General features: G+C 42.7%; 1 protein-coding gene across 1 annotated transcript in view; it reads right to left on the reverse strand.

Annotated features, from left to right (window-relative positions):
* Nucleotides 1–5,908: 5,908 nt before the first annotated feature.
* The window catches only part of LOC311137275 (protein VAC14 homolog), a 44,482-nt gene continuing 38,189 nt past the window's right edge, over nt 5,909–12,201 (reverse strand). Inside the window, exons 11-19 of the mRNA XM_084171675.1 lie at nt 9,690–9,834; nt 9,533–9,598; nt 9,065–9,212; nt 8,852–8,984; nt 8,526–8,700; nt 8,189–8,307; nt 7,993–8,072; nt 7,178–7,328; nt 5,909–7,010 (exon numbers count right to left, since the gene is read on the reverse strand). Of these exons, the coding sequence (XP_084027801.1) occupies nt 6,836–7,010; nt 7,178–7,328; nt 7,993–8,072; nt 8,189–8,307; nt 8,526–8,700; nt 8,852–8,984; nt 9,065–9,212; nt 9,533–9,598; nt 9,690–9,834 (1,192 nt within the window). The 3' untranslated portion in view covers nt 5,909–6,835. The remainder of the gene's footprint in view (nt 7,011–7,177; nt 7,329–7,992; nt 8,073–8,188; nt 8,308–8,525; nt 8,701–8,851; nt 8,985–9,064; nt 9,213–9,532; nt 9,599–9,689; nt 9,835–12,201) is intronic.

The following is a 12,201-nucleotide window of genomic DNA, read 5'->3' on the forward strand; positions in this document are numbered from 1 at the left end:
ACAGATGCAGATAAACGGAGAGCGGCGCGGCCGTGTGAAAATTTTTTCCCCCAGTTTTCATGGGAAGTAGCAAGTCTTCTCGAGTCATAAGGCGCAAGTCCAAGTGAAGTTACGAGTCATTGATGTTAAAGTCCAAGTCGAGTTGCAAGTCTTTGTACATTTTGTCGAGTCGAGTCTGAAGTCATCAAATTCATGACTCGAGTCTGACTCGAGTCCAAGTCACATGACTCGAGTCCACACCACACGTCTGTCACTGCAGGATTTGAGTCCCTGGCGGCGTAGTATGTTACTGATGGTAGGCTTTGTTACTTTGGTCCCAGCTCTCTGCAGGTCATTCACTACGTCCCCCCGTGTGGTTCTGGGATTTTTGCTTGTGACCCCACGGGTTGAGATCTTGTGTGGAGCCCCAGATCGAGGGAGATTTTCAGTGGTCTTGTATGTCTTCCATTTCCTAATAATTGCTCCCACAGTTGATTTCTTCAAACCAAGCTGCTTACCTATTGCAGATTCAGTCTTCCCAGCCTGGTGCAGGTCTACAATTTTGTTTCTGGTGTCCTTTGACAGCTATTTGGTCTTGGCCATAGTGGAGTTTGGAGTGTGACTGTTTGAGGTTGTGGACAGGTGTCTTTTATACTGATAACAAGTTCAAACAGGTGCCATTAATACAGGTAACGAGTGGAGGACAGAGGAGCCTCTTAAAGAAGAAGTTACAGGTCTGTGAGAGCCAGAAATCTTGCTTGTTTGTAGGTGACCAAATACTTATTTTCCACCATAATTTGCAAATAAATTCATTAAAAATCCTACAATATGATTTTCTGGAAAAAAAATTCTCAATTTGTCTGTCATAGTTGACGTGTACCTATTATGAAAATTACAGGCCTCATCTTTTTAAGTGGGAGAACTTGCACAATTGGTGGCTGACTAAATACTTTTTTCCCCACTGTATTTATAAATAAATAAATAGGATTATTCTGATCCAGATACCACAATATCAAGATCACAGAATCTGGATTTTCAGGGCTTTGAACAGGCCTACAATTTGCCATCTACGACTGGACAGGTTATGGTACTACTTCTACACTGTCATAGAGAAACAGAAATGAGTAAATTGCATAAAAGGTACCTAGATAAAAAGATAACCTTTATATCACTAATAAGTAAACACATTTGACACTTCTCAATATAACAACTGACCACATACCTATACTGTGGTCAATTTAACATAATGAACCTTTGGCTATCATTTACATTTTACATTTTGTAAGAACATTTAAAAACTTTGTCACATTAGTTGCATTGAAATGCCTTGCTTGTAGTGCCTTTCACCTTTCTAAATCCACCCTTCCAGTGGGATCAAGATAATCCTGATTTCCATAAAAACTAGCATCAAAATGATCCTAATCACTTTTGAAAAACGACATTTAATCCTGATTAAAGTCTTACTCGTCTCCTTTTCGCTTAATTTCTCCTGATTTACTTAAAAGGCCCAGCGCAGTGAAAACCTAGACTTTCCTGTGTTTTATGAAGTTGGAATAATACTGTGAAATTGTGAAAATGACCCTTTTACTGCCGTTTTGGTGGGATGGAGTTTTGTCCTGCCTGGTGACATTACCAGGTGGTAAATTAGTTAGATAAAAAAGAAAGCGTTCCAAACCTCTCTGCCAATAACGTTCCCAACTCAGACCACTCCCAGACAGTCCTTGCTTGAGAAATTGCTCTTTGCTAAGAAGCTATTTTTGTTTATTTTGGACAATTTTAATTTTAAACAATCACAGTACGGTACTTAATTGTAATCCAGAAATTGTAGGATGTTGAGATAAAAACGGCTGCATTGGACCTTTAAGGGCAGAGACATTGATGTGAGCATTCACCGCCATCTAGTGGAGTTGTTGGCAACTGGAATGATTCATATTTACCACAGTTCAAATGAGGCTGCCACCCCAATGTTTGCAGTGGGAATCAACAATGAGTTGACGACAATGAGCCCATCAACCCTTGAAACCCCAAGTAAATTTTTCTGGGTTTTAAAGTCAATAGGAGAGCATCTTAAAGTCCCACTCCAGTCCCCTTTTCACCTAATTTATCACCTGATTCACTTAAAAGGCACATCTCAATAGGTGGTCCAGGTATCCTCATGACATGGGGGGTGGGCCTTTCCTCTTTTTTTCTCTATTGCTCCTCTATAGACAGGTTGGCTGACAACATCACGAAAATTATGCCCACGCTTTGATGGGGCCGGAAGCTATGCTTTGTTATGATTCTGAATGGTCAGATGGCTAGCAACAATGACAAGAAGCTGCCATGTGGAGAATCGTAGGTGGCTCGTTTCAGCTAGTTTTATCTTGTTCTTGATACCATGCTTCTTGTTTTGAGGTGTTTTGACAGATTTGTCAATGCTAATATGTCAAATACGCTAGCTAGATAAACTACTAACAATGTATTAGAGACAAGTACTCATTGTGCAAATGTATTTGTTTTCAATAAACATTTGGAGACCAAATATAGTTTACATGTTGTCAACAACCTAAGTCAACCCCCTCCGTTTTGCCCCATAGTTGCGCACGCGTTGGTTTTGTTGCTAAACAACCAACCCGTCTATTGTTCCTGCAAGCAAAGGGGGACGCCGAAGACAATCAGACCAACTCCTTGAAGTTTGCAGTCATCTAAAAATACACTATTTTGCGCAAAACATATTTTGTTACCATGAATTGTGTGTACATTACTGTATTTAAATGTAGAATGTTTTTTTTAACAGCAAGTTCCAAAATAGCTGGAGTGCATCTTTAAAGGTGAGATTGGATGACCAAATCCGAATCCCTATCCAGAATTTAAAAAATCCGTTTTGAAATACCCAATTCTAAGATTTAATCCTATACGATTACTGAAATCCGATCAGATAACTTTTGAAAAACTGTGTCCAGGGCCAAGTTTTTCAAAAACTTTTCTGATCTGATTTTGACAATCTGATTCAAATAAATCTTAGAATTTGGTACTTCAAAATTAAAAAATGAGATTCAAATCCTATGGGATTCAGAAATCCAATTAGATTTTTAAAATCAGGATTAAATGTTTTTGCGTTTTTTCAAAACTCAAAAAAGGTAATGATTACGATAGTTCCAAATCTGAAAATTATAATAATCTTGATACCACTAGAAGGGTGGATTTATACTGAACAAAAATAAACGCAACATGCAAACATTTCTATTGAGTTACAGTTCATATAAGGAAATAAATTCATTAGGCTCTAATCTATGGATTTCACATGACTAGGAATACAGATATGCATCTGTTGGTCACAGATCCAGGCTCTGTCGTAGCCGGCCGCGACCGGGAGACCCATGGGGCGGCGCACAATTGGCCCAGCGTCGTCCAGGGTAGGGGAGGGAATGGCCGGCAGGGATGTTGGTAGAGCACGGCGTTTGTAACGGCAGGGTTGTGGGTTCGATTCCCACGGGGGGCCAGTATGAAAAAATATAATGTATGCACTCACTAACTGTAAGTCGCTCTGGATAAGAGCGTCTGCTAAATGACTAAAATGTAAAAAAAAAAGATACCTTAAAAAAGGTAGGGGCATGGATCAGAAAACCAGACAGTATCTGGTGTGACCACCATTTGCCTCATGCAGGGCGACATCTCCTTCGCATAGAGTTGATCAGGCTGTTGATTGTGGCCTGCTGTCCCACTCCTCTTCAATGGCTGTGCAAAGTTGCTGGATATTGGTGGGAACTGGAACACGCTGTCGTACGATCCAGAGCATCCCAAACATACTCAATGGGTGATGCGTCTGAGTATGCAGGCTGTGTACAGATCGTTGCAACATGGGGCTGTGCATTATCATGCTGAAACATGAGGTGATGGCGGCGCATGATTGGCACGACAACGGGCCTCAGGATCTCGTCACAGTATCTCTGTGCATTCAAATTGCTTTTGATCAAATGCAATTGTGTTTGTTGTCTTATGCCTGCCCATACCATAACCCCACCGCCACCATGAGGCACTCTGTTCACAACGTTGACACCCACACGACTCCATACACATGGTCTGCGTTTGTGAGGCCGGTTGGACAAACTGCCAAATTCTCTAAAACGATGTTGGAGGCTTATGGTAGAGAAATTAACATTCAATTCTCTGGCAACAGTTCTGGTGGACATTCCTGCAGTCAGCATGCCAATTGCGCGCTCCCTCAAAATTTGAGACATCCTCAAAACAAGGCCACTAAAATGTGCAGTTTTGTAACAACACAATGCCACATATGTCTCAAATTGAGGGAGCATGCAATTGGCATGCTGACTGCAGGAATGTCCAACAGAGCTGTTGCCAGAGAATTTAATGTTAATTTCTCTACCATAAGCCTCCTCCAACGTCTTTCTAGAGAATTGAGCAGTTTGTCCAACCGGCCCACCCATGGCTGCGCCCTTGCCCAGTCATGTGAAATCCATAGATTAGGGTCTAATTAATTCATTTAAATTGACTGATTTCCTTATATGAACTGTAACTCAGTAAAATCAAAACGCCTCTGTTTTCATGACAGCGCAAAAGTAGTACCATAACCTGTCCAGTAGATATCTATATCTTATGTAGTATATTAACTTTACTTTGTATCCGACAGGCTCTGTGATCTCCTGGCCCTGGACTTCATTTATCTACAACACTTTGATTACCAATAAATAATTAAAATATTCCACAAGAGGTCACCTTTTGTCTATATTAACCATGTGGGCAATTGGCTCTGATCAGTCAGAAAACCTTGGTATAAGCATGGGTCTCTTACAGCTTTAGTGTCAAGAGCACCTATATGCATTATACTCAACACAATAGTTAGATTACAGCAATCTAACATTCCTTTAAATAAATCTCATTATTAAATGTGTTTTCGGAACCCAACAATCTTTCAGATGTGTGCAGTCAACGCAGTGTTGGGGGGAAACTGTGCATGTTGAAGAACAGCATAAGGTTATGGATGCACTCATCTTTATAATGAGGACAAGAGGTCATTCTGAAGAAATCCACAGGGATTGATGACAGAAATAACACTGCAATTACCTTCTGTGCACATCAACTGGCAAATTCACTGTTGATTTGTAATACACAATGTGGATATCACAACCTTTTTAGTCAAAGTTACGAGTTGCCTTGCTCTATGGTCCATACCAGCGAGAATCAACTGCTAGAACCTTTTTAGCACCATTAAAAAGTGCGCGTTAGGTAAGGATATTGTCAATATTTTCACCCATGTAAGAGGAAACCAGAGTTTTAGTTAGTCACTCAGTGAGTTGTAGCTGTGAGAAGCAGGAGTGGTAATTAGACTTGTCACGGTGGACGGCATTGGTGATGTGATAATGTCACACGGAGCCGGAGCAGTTGCCAACATTGAATAAAGGGTGTGTTCAAAAGAATTACAGATCAAAGAAACACTATTGGAGTGTCTCACGGGAGACACGTTTACGTCAAAGACTAATTACACAAGTTGGATCGCTCTTTGCGTGTTACAATAGGTCTGAGCAGCATCACCGAAGCACATCAGCTGTAAACAAACTGAAACACTGCATATTCATGGTAACTGACATGTACCATGCCTTCATCCTTGTCCAAAATGAGCCCACACCTGCTTGATGCTGCCCCACTGTTGTTACTGCCCAACTGCTAGCTACTGTATGACAAAACATTACTCTGCTGAGAGTGAGGATCACCTTGCTCAATATAAAGTACTAACAACTTGTGGCATGAAATCTTAAATAGGCTTTAAAAATGAAATCTTAAATAGGCTTTCTGAAATTAATTGTTCTTGTGAAACCAACACCTGACCCACAGATAAATCACCAGCCATAAAAGCATGACTGATGTCACCTGCTGTTTACATATGCATGCATAGTAGACTATACGAGCTGATGAAAAGTAAGAAGTCAAATCATTATACATGGTCCACTTTATTTTATACGTTTCACTTGATAACAAGAGGTGAGTTGGTCTACAGAAGGCCTGCCCAGGAAGCAGGTACGGTAGAAATAAGAAAAGAACGGAAATGATAAGAGTTCAAAAGAGAAAAGGGGTGCACAGCAGTCAGTGGGGGGGAAGAAACTGGCTGTAGAGAAGAGTATGAAATCAGTGAAATGAGAAGGGAAGGGTGGAGGAGAGTTCAGGGGCCAAGAGAGAGATATTTAACACTGTTCAACAAGCATGACTTGAATTCAGGGGAGGGAGTGTCCAGTTGTTTAGATTTGAGGAACAAGAAGAGCCTAAAACTAGAGTCGGAGGAACATGTCCGTCGTACAGGTCTTCTGTGACAACTGTGGAATATGGGCCTGCCAAGTAACATCAAGCCTTTAAATAGTGAGAGAACTAAAAAACGAACATAACATGCAAGCGATTTGCCCTGCCCTAAATTCAAGCTTTGATTGTCCTCTAGTAACAATAAGGTCCTGTCACTTCTTAAAACTAGGGTTGGGTGGGCCTAAACAAATGTTCCACATGTCTGGAGAAAGTAGGGTTAAATATGAATGTATGGGCTGTGTGTGTGTGTGAGAGAGAGCGAGAGAGTTCATGTATGTATGCAACTCAACACTTCCAGTACCTGAACAAAAAAGCTAATAAAAATTAAATAAAAACACTGTTTAAAAAAGAAAATCACAATCGATGTCCTTTATGCTTACACTACGTTCAATGGCAAAAAAAAAAATTTGCACAAGGGTTCTCCTAAACAAGAGATGAGCAGTCTTCATTCAGTTTGGTTCCTTTAAGTTACCGGTTGGGGTGTTTGCGTCTTCGTGCGTGGGCATGCGTGGGTGAAGGCTTTACACAGTGCCCTGCCTCAGGGGTCTAAGATGGTCCCACTGCGTCACAGCACCAGCTTCCGGTCTGGGTGGTCAGCGCGGCCCGAGCGCTGGTGGCGCACCTCCAGGTGTTTGCTCTGGACCCGGTCAAAGTGCTGCAGCAGGTCATTGTAGTCCATGTGGGCGTAGGCCGGACGCTTGGTGCCAACAGTCTTAGACTCAATGTACTTCGACTCATCCCTGCAACATGAAAACATGCTTCCAGATAAATTATAACAATACATATGCATGGGGCACATCCGATGAGAACAGTGTTGGGACGAATATTGTAATGGCCATGGGAATAGAATTCTGCACACTGTGGGCAGTGGGCACACCACAATAACACAATAATTAGTTCTACTCACACTGTCCTCATGAGCTCTGGGTTAGGCACACAGCGCAGGCGGTGGGAGAGCAGCTGGAAGGCCTGGCTCTGGGGCAGCAGCATCAGCAGGCCGTACAGGGCCTTGATCAGGTATGGGTTGTTCTCCACATCCAGCAGCTGGAGACGCAGGTCTAGAAAAACAAACAGTTGAGACAGGTTGGTTGGTTAGTGTGTGTGTGTGTTTGTAGTGCGGTGCGGTGCAGTGTGTGGCTGAATCCCAAATCAGTACCTTCCCCTCCCCCCTCCATTTGCACCTCTGCCATATGCACCAGTGTCCAAAAGCTGAGGGAGTGAAAATGATTGAGGGTGTAGGGGCTAATTAGACCTTCCGATACCCACTTCAGCCAAGCCAGCAAGGCTGCAGGCTCCAGGGCAAAGTGCTATCCCGACACACACTGCGATATGTTTGGCGTTTGTGCAATTTAATACAAAAATAATGGAGGCGTGTTACGTCTGATTGAGGCTTGACACATGTAACAACTGAAATACCACCCAAATTAAATGTTTAACTGTTACTGACGTTTATATCTTGTAAAACGACAGAGGGAATTTGTTAATTTGAATTTCATGCTTGTTTTATTATTGAAATGTGGAACATGAATTGCATCATTCAAGTCACAAGTGTGTCCCAAAGTTGAAGGGTTGATCCCCTCGCAACTCTCTGTAAGTCGCCCTCAAGAGTTCCATTAACAACACGTGAAAACAGAGGGCCATCCATGTGAGTTGGTAGGGGCGAGTGGGTGGTTTGGGATTCACTGTGTGTGTTCTGATCTAATATTGAGCTGTGAGACTCACAGGTAAAGATGGGGCTTTCGATCAACTGTACCAGCTTGTCGACTTCCATGAGGAAGTCTACAGTCACCTCCAAATCACCGCTAAATGGATAACATTAAGGAAATATAGTACGCCATAATATACCAATAAGCATACACTACGAGGAGCAACAATGCTGATATGCAAAATGTATATCAAAGACAACCAGAAAGGATACAACTTCTGGATGAGGTCGTAGGCATGGCGGTAGTTCTGGGTCAGGAAGCAGAGAGACACGGTGGCCACAGGGTTGTGACACCAGGAGCGGTACAGGCAGCAGAACAGGGCACAGCTCTCCTGCAGGGGGCACCAAACACACAGTTAACATGAGTACACACAGCTGGGAAAACTACCCTACCTCATTGGTCAACAGGGTTGGGTTCAATCCATTACCATTCTGTCCATTCAAGAAGTGAATTGAAATTCATGTCCTGTACATTTTTCAAATTGGAAATGACCCAACCATGGTGGTGGTCAGCCATACAGAGGAATGGCTCCCATTTCTCAGGCATTACCTGTGTGCGCAGGTCCTTGAGCTGGTTGCGCAGCTGAAAGAGCTCTGCGGAGGTGAGCAGGATGGTGTTGAGCGTCTGCACCATGGTGGATGCAAACTTCAGGTCCTCCTCCTTCAACAGGATGTCTGCCATGGAGTGGAATATGTTCTCTGCATGCAGGAGAAGACACAGCTGCCTGGAGGGAATGAGTGCAAGAAGAGTGAGAGGTGATGGTAACTCAAACTACAAACAATCCCAGAGGGGTGGAGTAGGTTGAAAAACAATTAATCCATGGTCTCCTGAGAAACTTGGAGTTTCAGCACATTTTGTTTCACATATGTCACTACCTGATGATGAAGGCTCCTCTGTTCTCCAGCAGCTTTCTCTCCAAACTGAAGCGCTTCAGCAGGTTGATCATGAACTTGTAGAAGTAGGAGTTCATGCTGGGGGTAGAGGGGGATGAGTCGCCTACTTTGGAACCTGGTGGGTGAGAATGAATGCTTAATGTATCATTTACTTTTATGCTTTATACTACTGTTCCAGAGCCATTTTCTACTCACCCACGACTGTCTGTGGGCCTGCCTTCGCCCCCTCAGGAACCTGAAGCTCCAGTTTGCTGTCAGAATTATCACAGGAGCCTGAGGAATCGGTCTGTCCAGCTGGGGATGACGCAATCTCAGCCAGAACCTCCAGGTCTTTAAGAATGACCTGAGTGATAGATGGGGGTGAGGTGGGGTTGGTTACTTATGTAAAAACATGTATTAAAAAGATAGTTCAGCCAAATTACATATTGGTTTCCTTACCATGTAAGCAGTCTACGGACAAGGTATGACAGCATCCATGCTTTGGTTTTGTTTACCTGGCCAATTGGATTTGCCACAAATGATCAAAAGTTAGCATTTGAAACAGTGGCCGAGCAAACAAAACCAAAGCATGGATTGCTGTTCAACCTTGTCCATAGACTACTTGGATTAAGTATACCTTTAACATTAGCGAGATTCTGAACTGTGGGTGCATGTAGTACTCACCTCATCAGACTCATCAGAGAGTGTCTTCAGCAACATGGGGAACAAACTGTCTGTGTGCCGGAACATCTACACGTCACAAAGGCACACAGATTAGTGTGCTGATAGTCATACTGTAAAACACTCCACAGAAAGGAGCAGCATTGGTAATACGACTCACTTTGCGAGGTGTCTTGATGTAGAGGTGGTACAACCACTTGAGCACGGCGATGCGGGTCATCATACCGGTGGAGGAGTCATGCAGGTGGCGGTCCAGCACCTGAACTATCCCATCAAGGTCAAGGGTCACCTGTGACCGGTCAGCACTGTTCAGGAGAGAGAATACAGATAAGAATGGAAGTACACAAGACATCAAAGTTATGATGGGAACACATACTCCAAAATATTTAACAGCTAACAGCAGATACTAAAATGCCACAGAGGAAGATCAAACACTGTAGAGGCCTTTGAGGCATGGTCGGGTATAACAGAAAACAGTAGACCCACACAAATGAGACACAGGTGTTGGACTGCACAACAGAGCTGGGCGATACAGCATGTCAGCATTGCTCTAGAGAACACGATGCACAAGCTTTCAGTTCAAACAGATCTACAGCACAGCTAGGCCAGCAGGAACTACGGGAAATCTGGAGAGTTTATCTACAGTGCATTCAGAAAGTATTCAGACCCCTTGATTTTTTCCACATTTTGCTACATTACAGCCTTATATTCTAAAATGGAATAAATAATTTCCCCCCCTCACAATACCCCATAATGACAAAGGACAAAAACGGGCTTTTATAAATGTTTGCACATTTATACAAATTTAAACACTAAAATAACATTTACAGAAGTATTCAGACCCTTTAGTCAATACTTTGTTGAAGCACCTTTGGAAGCGATTACAGCCTCAAGTCTTCTTGGGTATGACGCTACAAGCTTGGCACTGCTGTATTTGGGGAGTTTCTCCCATTCTTCTCTGCAGATCCTCTCAAGCTCTGTCAGGTTGGATAGGGAACGTCGCTGCACATCTATTTTCAGGTCTCTCCAGAGATGTTCGATCGGGTTCAAGTCCAGGCTCTGGCTGGGCCACTCCAGGACATTCAGAGACTTGTCCCGAAGCCACTCCTGTGTTGTCTTGGCTGTGTGCTTAGGTTCCTTGTCCTGTTGGAAGGTGAACCTTCGCCCCAGTCTGAGGTCCTGAGCAGGTTTATATCAAGGATCTCTCTGTACTTCTCCGTTCATCTTTCCCTTGATCCTGACTAGTCTCCCAGTCCCTGCCGCTGAAAAAACATCCCCACAGCATAATGCTGCCATCACCATGCTTCACCGTAGGGATGGTGCGAGATTTCCTCCAGATATAACGCTTGGCATTCAGGCCAAAGAGTTCAATCTTGGTTTCATTAGACCAGAGAATCTTGTTTCTCATGGTCTGAGAGTCATTTAGGTGCCTGTTGGCAAACTCCAAGCGGGCTGTCATGTGCCTTTTACTGAGGAGAGGCTTCCATCTGGCCACTCTACCATAAAGGCCTGATGGTGGAGTACTGCAGAGATGGTTGTCCTTCTGGAAGGTTCTCCCATCTCCACAGAGGAACTCTGGAGCTCTGTCAGAGTGACCATCGGGTTCTTGGTCACCTCCCTGACCAAGGCCCTTCTCCCTCGATTGCTCAGTTTGGCCAGACGGCCAGCTCTAGGAAGAGTCTTGGTGGTTCCAAACTTCTTCTAAGAATGATTGAGGCCACTGTGTTCTTGGGAACCTTCAATGCTGCAGAAATGTTTTGGTACCCTTCCCGAAATCTTTGCCTCGACACAATCCTGTCTCGGAGCTCTAGAGACAATTCCTTCGACCTCATGGCTTGGTTTTTGCTTTGACATGAACTGTCAACTGTGGGACCTTATATAGACAGGTGTGCTCCTTTCCAAATCATGTCCAATCAATTGAATTTACCACAAATGGACTCCAATCAAGTTGTAGAAACAGCTCAAGGATGATCAATGGAAACAGGATGCACCTGAGCTCAATTTCGAGTCTCATAGCAAAGGGTCTGAATACTCAGTGGTGTAAAGTACTTAAGTAAAGATACTTTAAAGTACTACCTTAAGTAGTTTTTTGGGGTAGCTGTACTTTACTATTTATATTTTTGACAACTTTTACTTCACTACATTCCTTTAAAAAAATATTGTAGTTTTTACTCCATACATTTTCCTTGAAACCCAAAAGTACTCATTACATTTTGAATGCTTAGCAGGACAGAAAAATTGCCCAATTCACACACTTATCAACTGAACATCCCTGGTCATCCCTACTGCCTCTGATCTGGCGGACTCACTAAACACACATGCTTTGTTTGTAAATTATGTCTAAGTGTTGGAGTGTGCCCTGGCTATACATACATATAAAAAAACAAGAAAATGGTGCTCTCTGTTTTGCTTAATATAAGGAATTTGAAATGATTTATACTTTTACTTTTGATACTTAAGTACATTTTAGCGATTACATTTACTTTTGACATTTAAGTATATTTTAAACCAAATACTTGTAGACTTTTACTGAAGTAGAATTTGACTGGGTGACTGACTTGAGTCATTTTCTATTAAGGTATCTTTACTTTTACTCAAGTATGACAGTTGGGTACTTTTTCGACCACTGAATACTTATGTAAATTAGGATTTTATTTTATTTTATATATAAA

Source organism: Coregonus lavaretus, assembly GCF_964263955.1.
Source record: "Coregonus lavaretus genome assembly, chromosome: 11".
Taxonomy (NCBI): Eukaryota; Metazoa; Chordata; class Actinopteri; order Salmoniformes; family Salmonidae; genus Coregonus; species Coregonus lavaretus.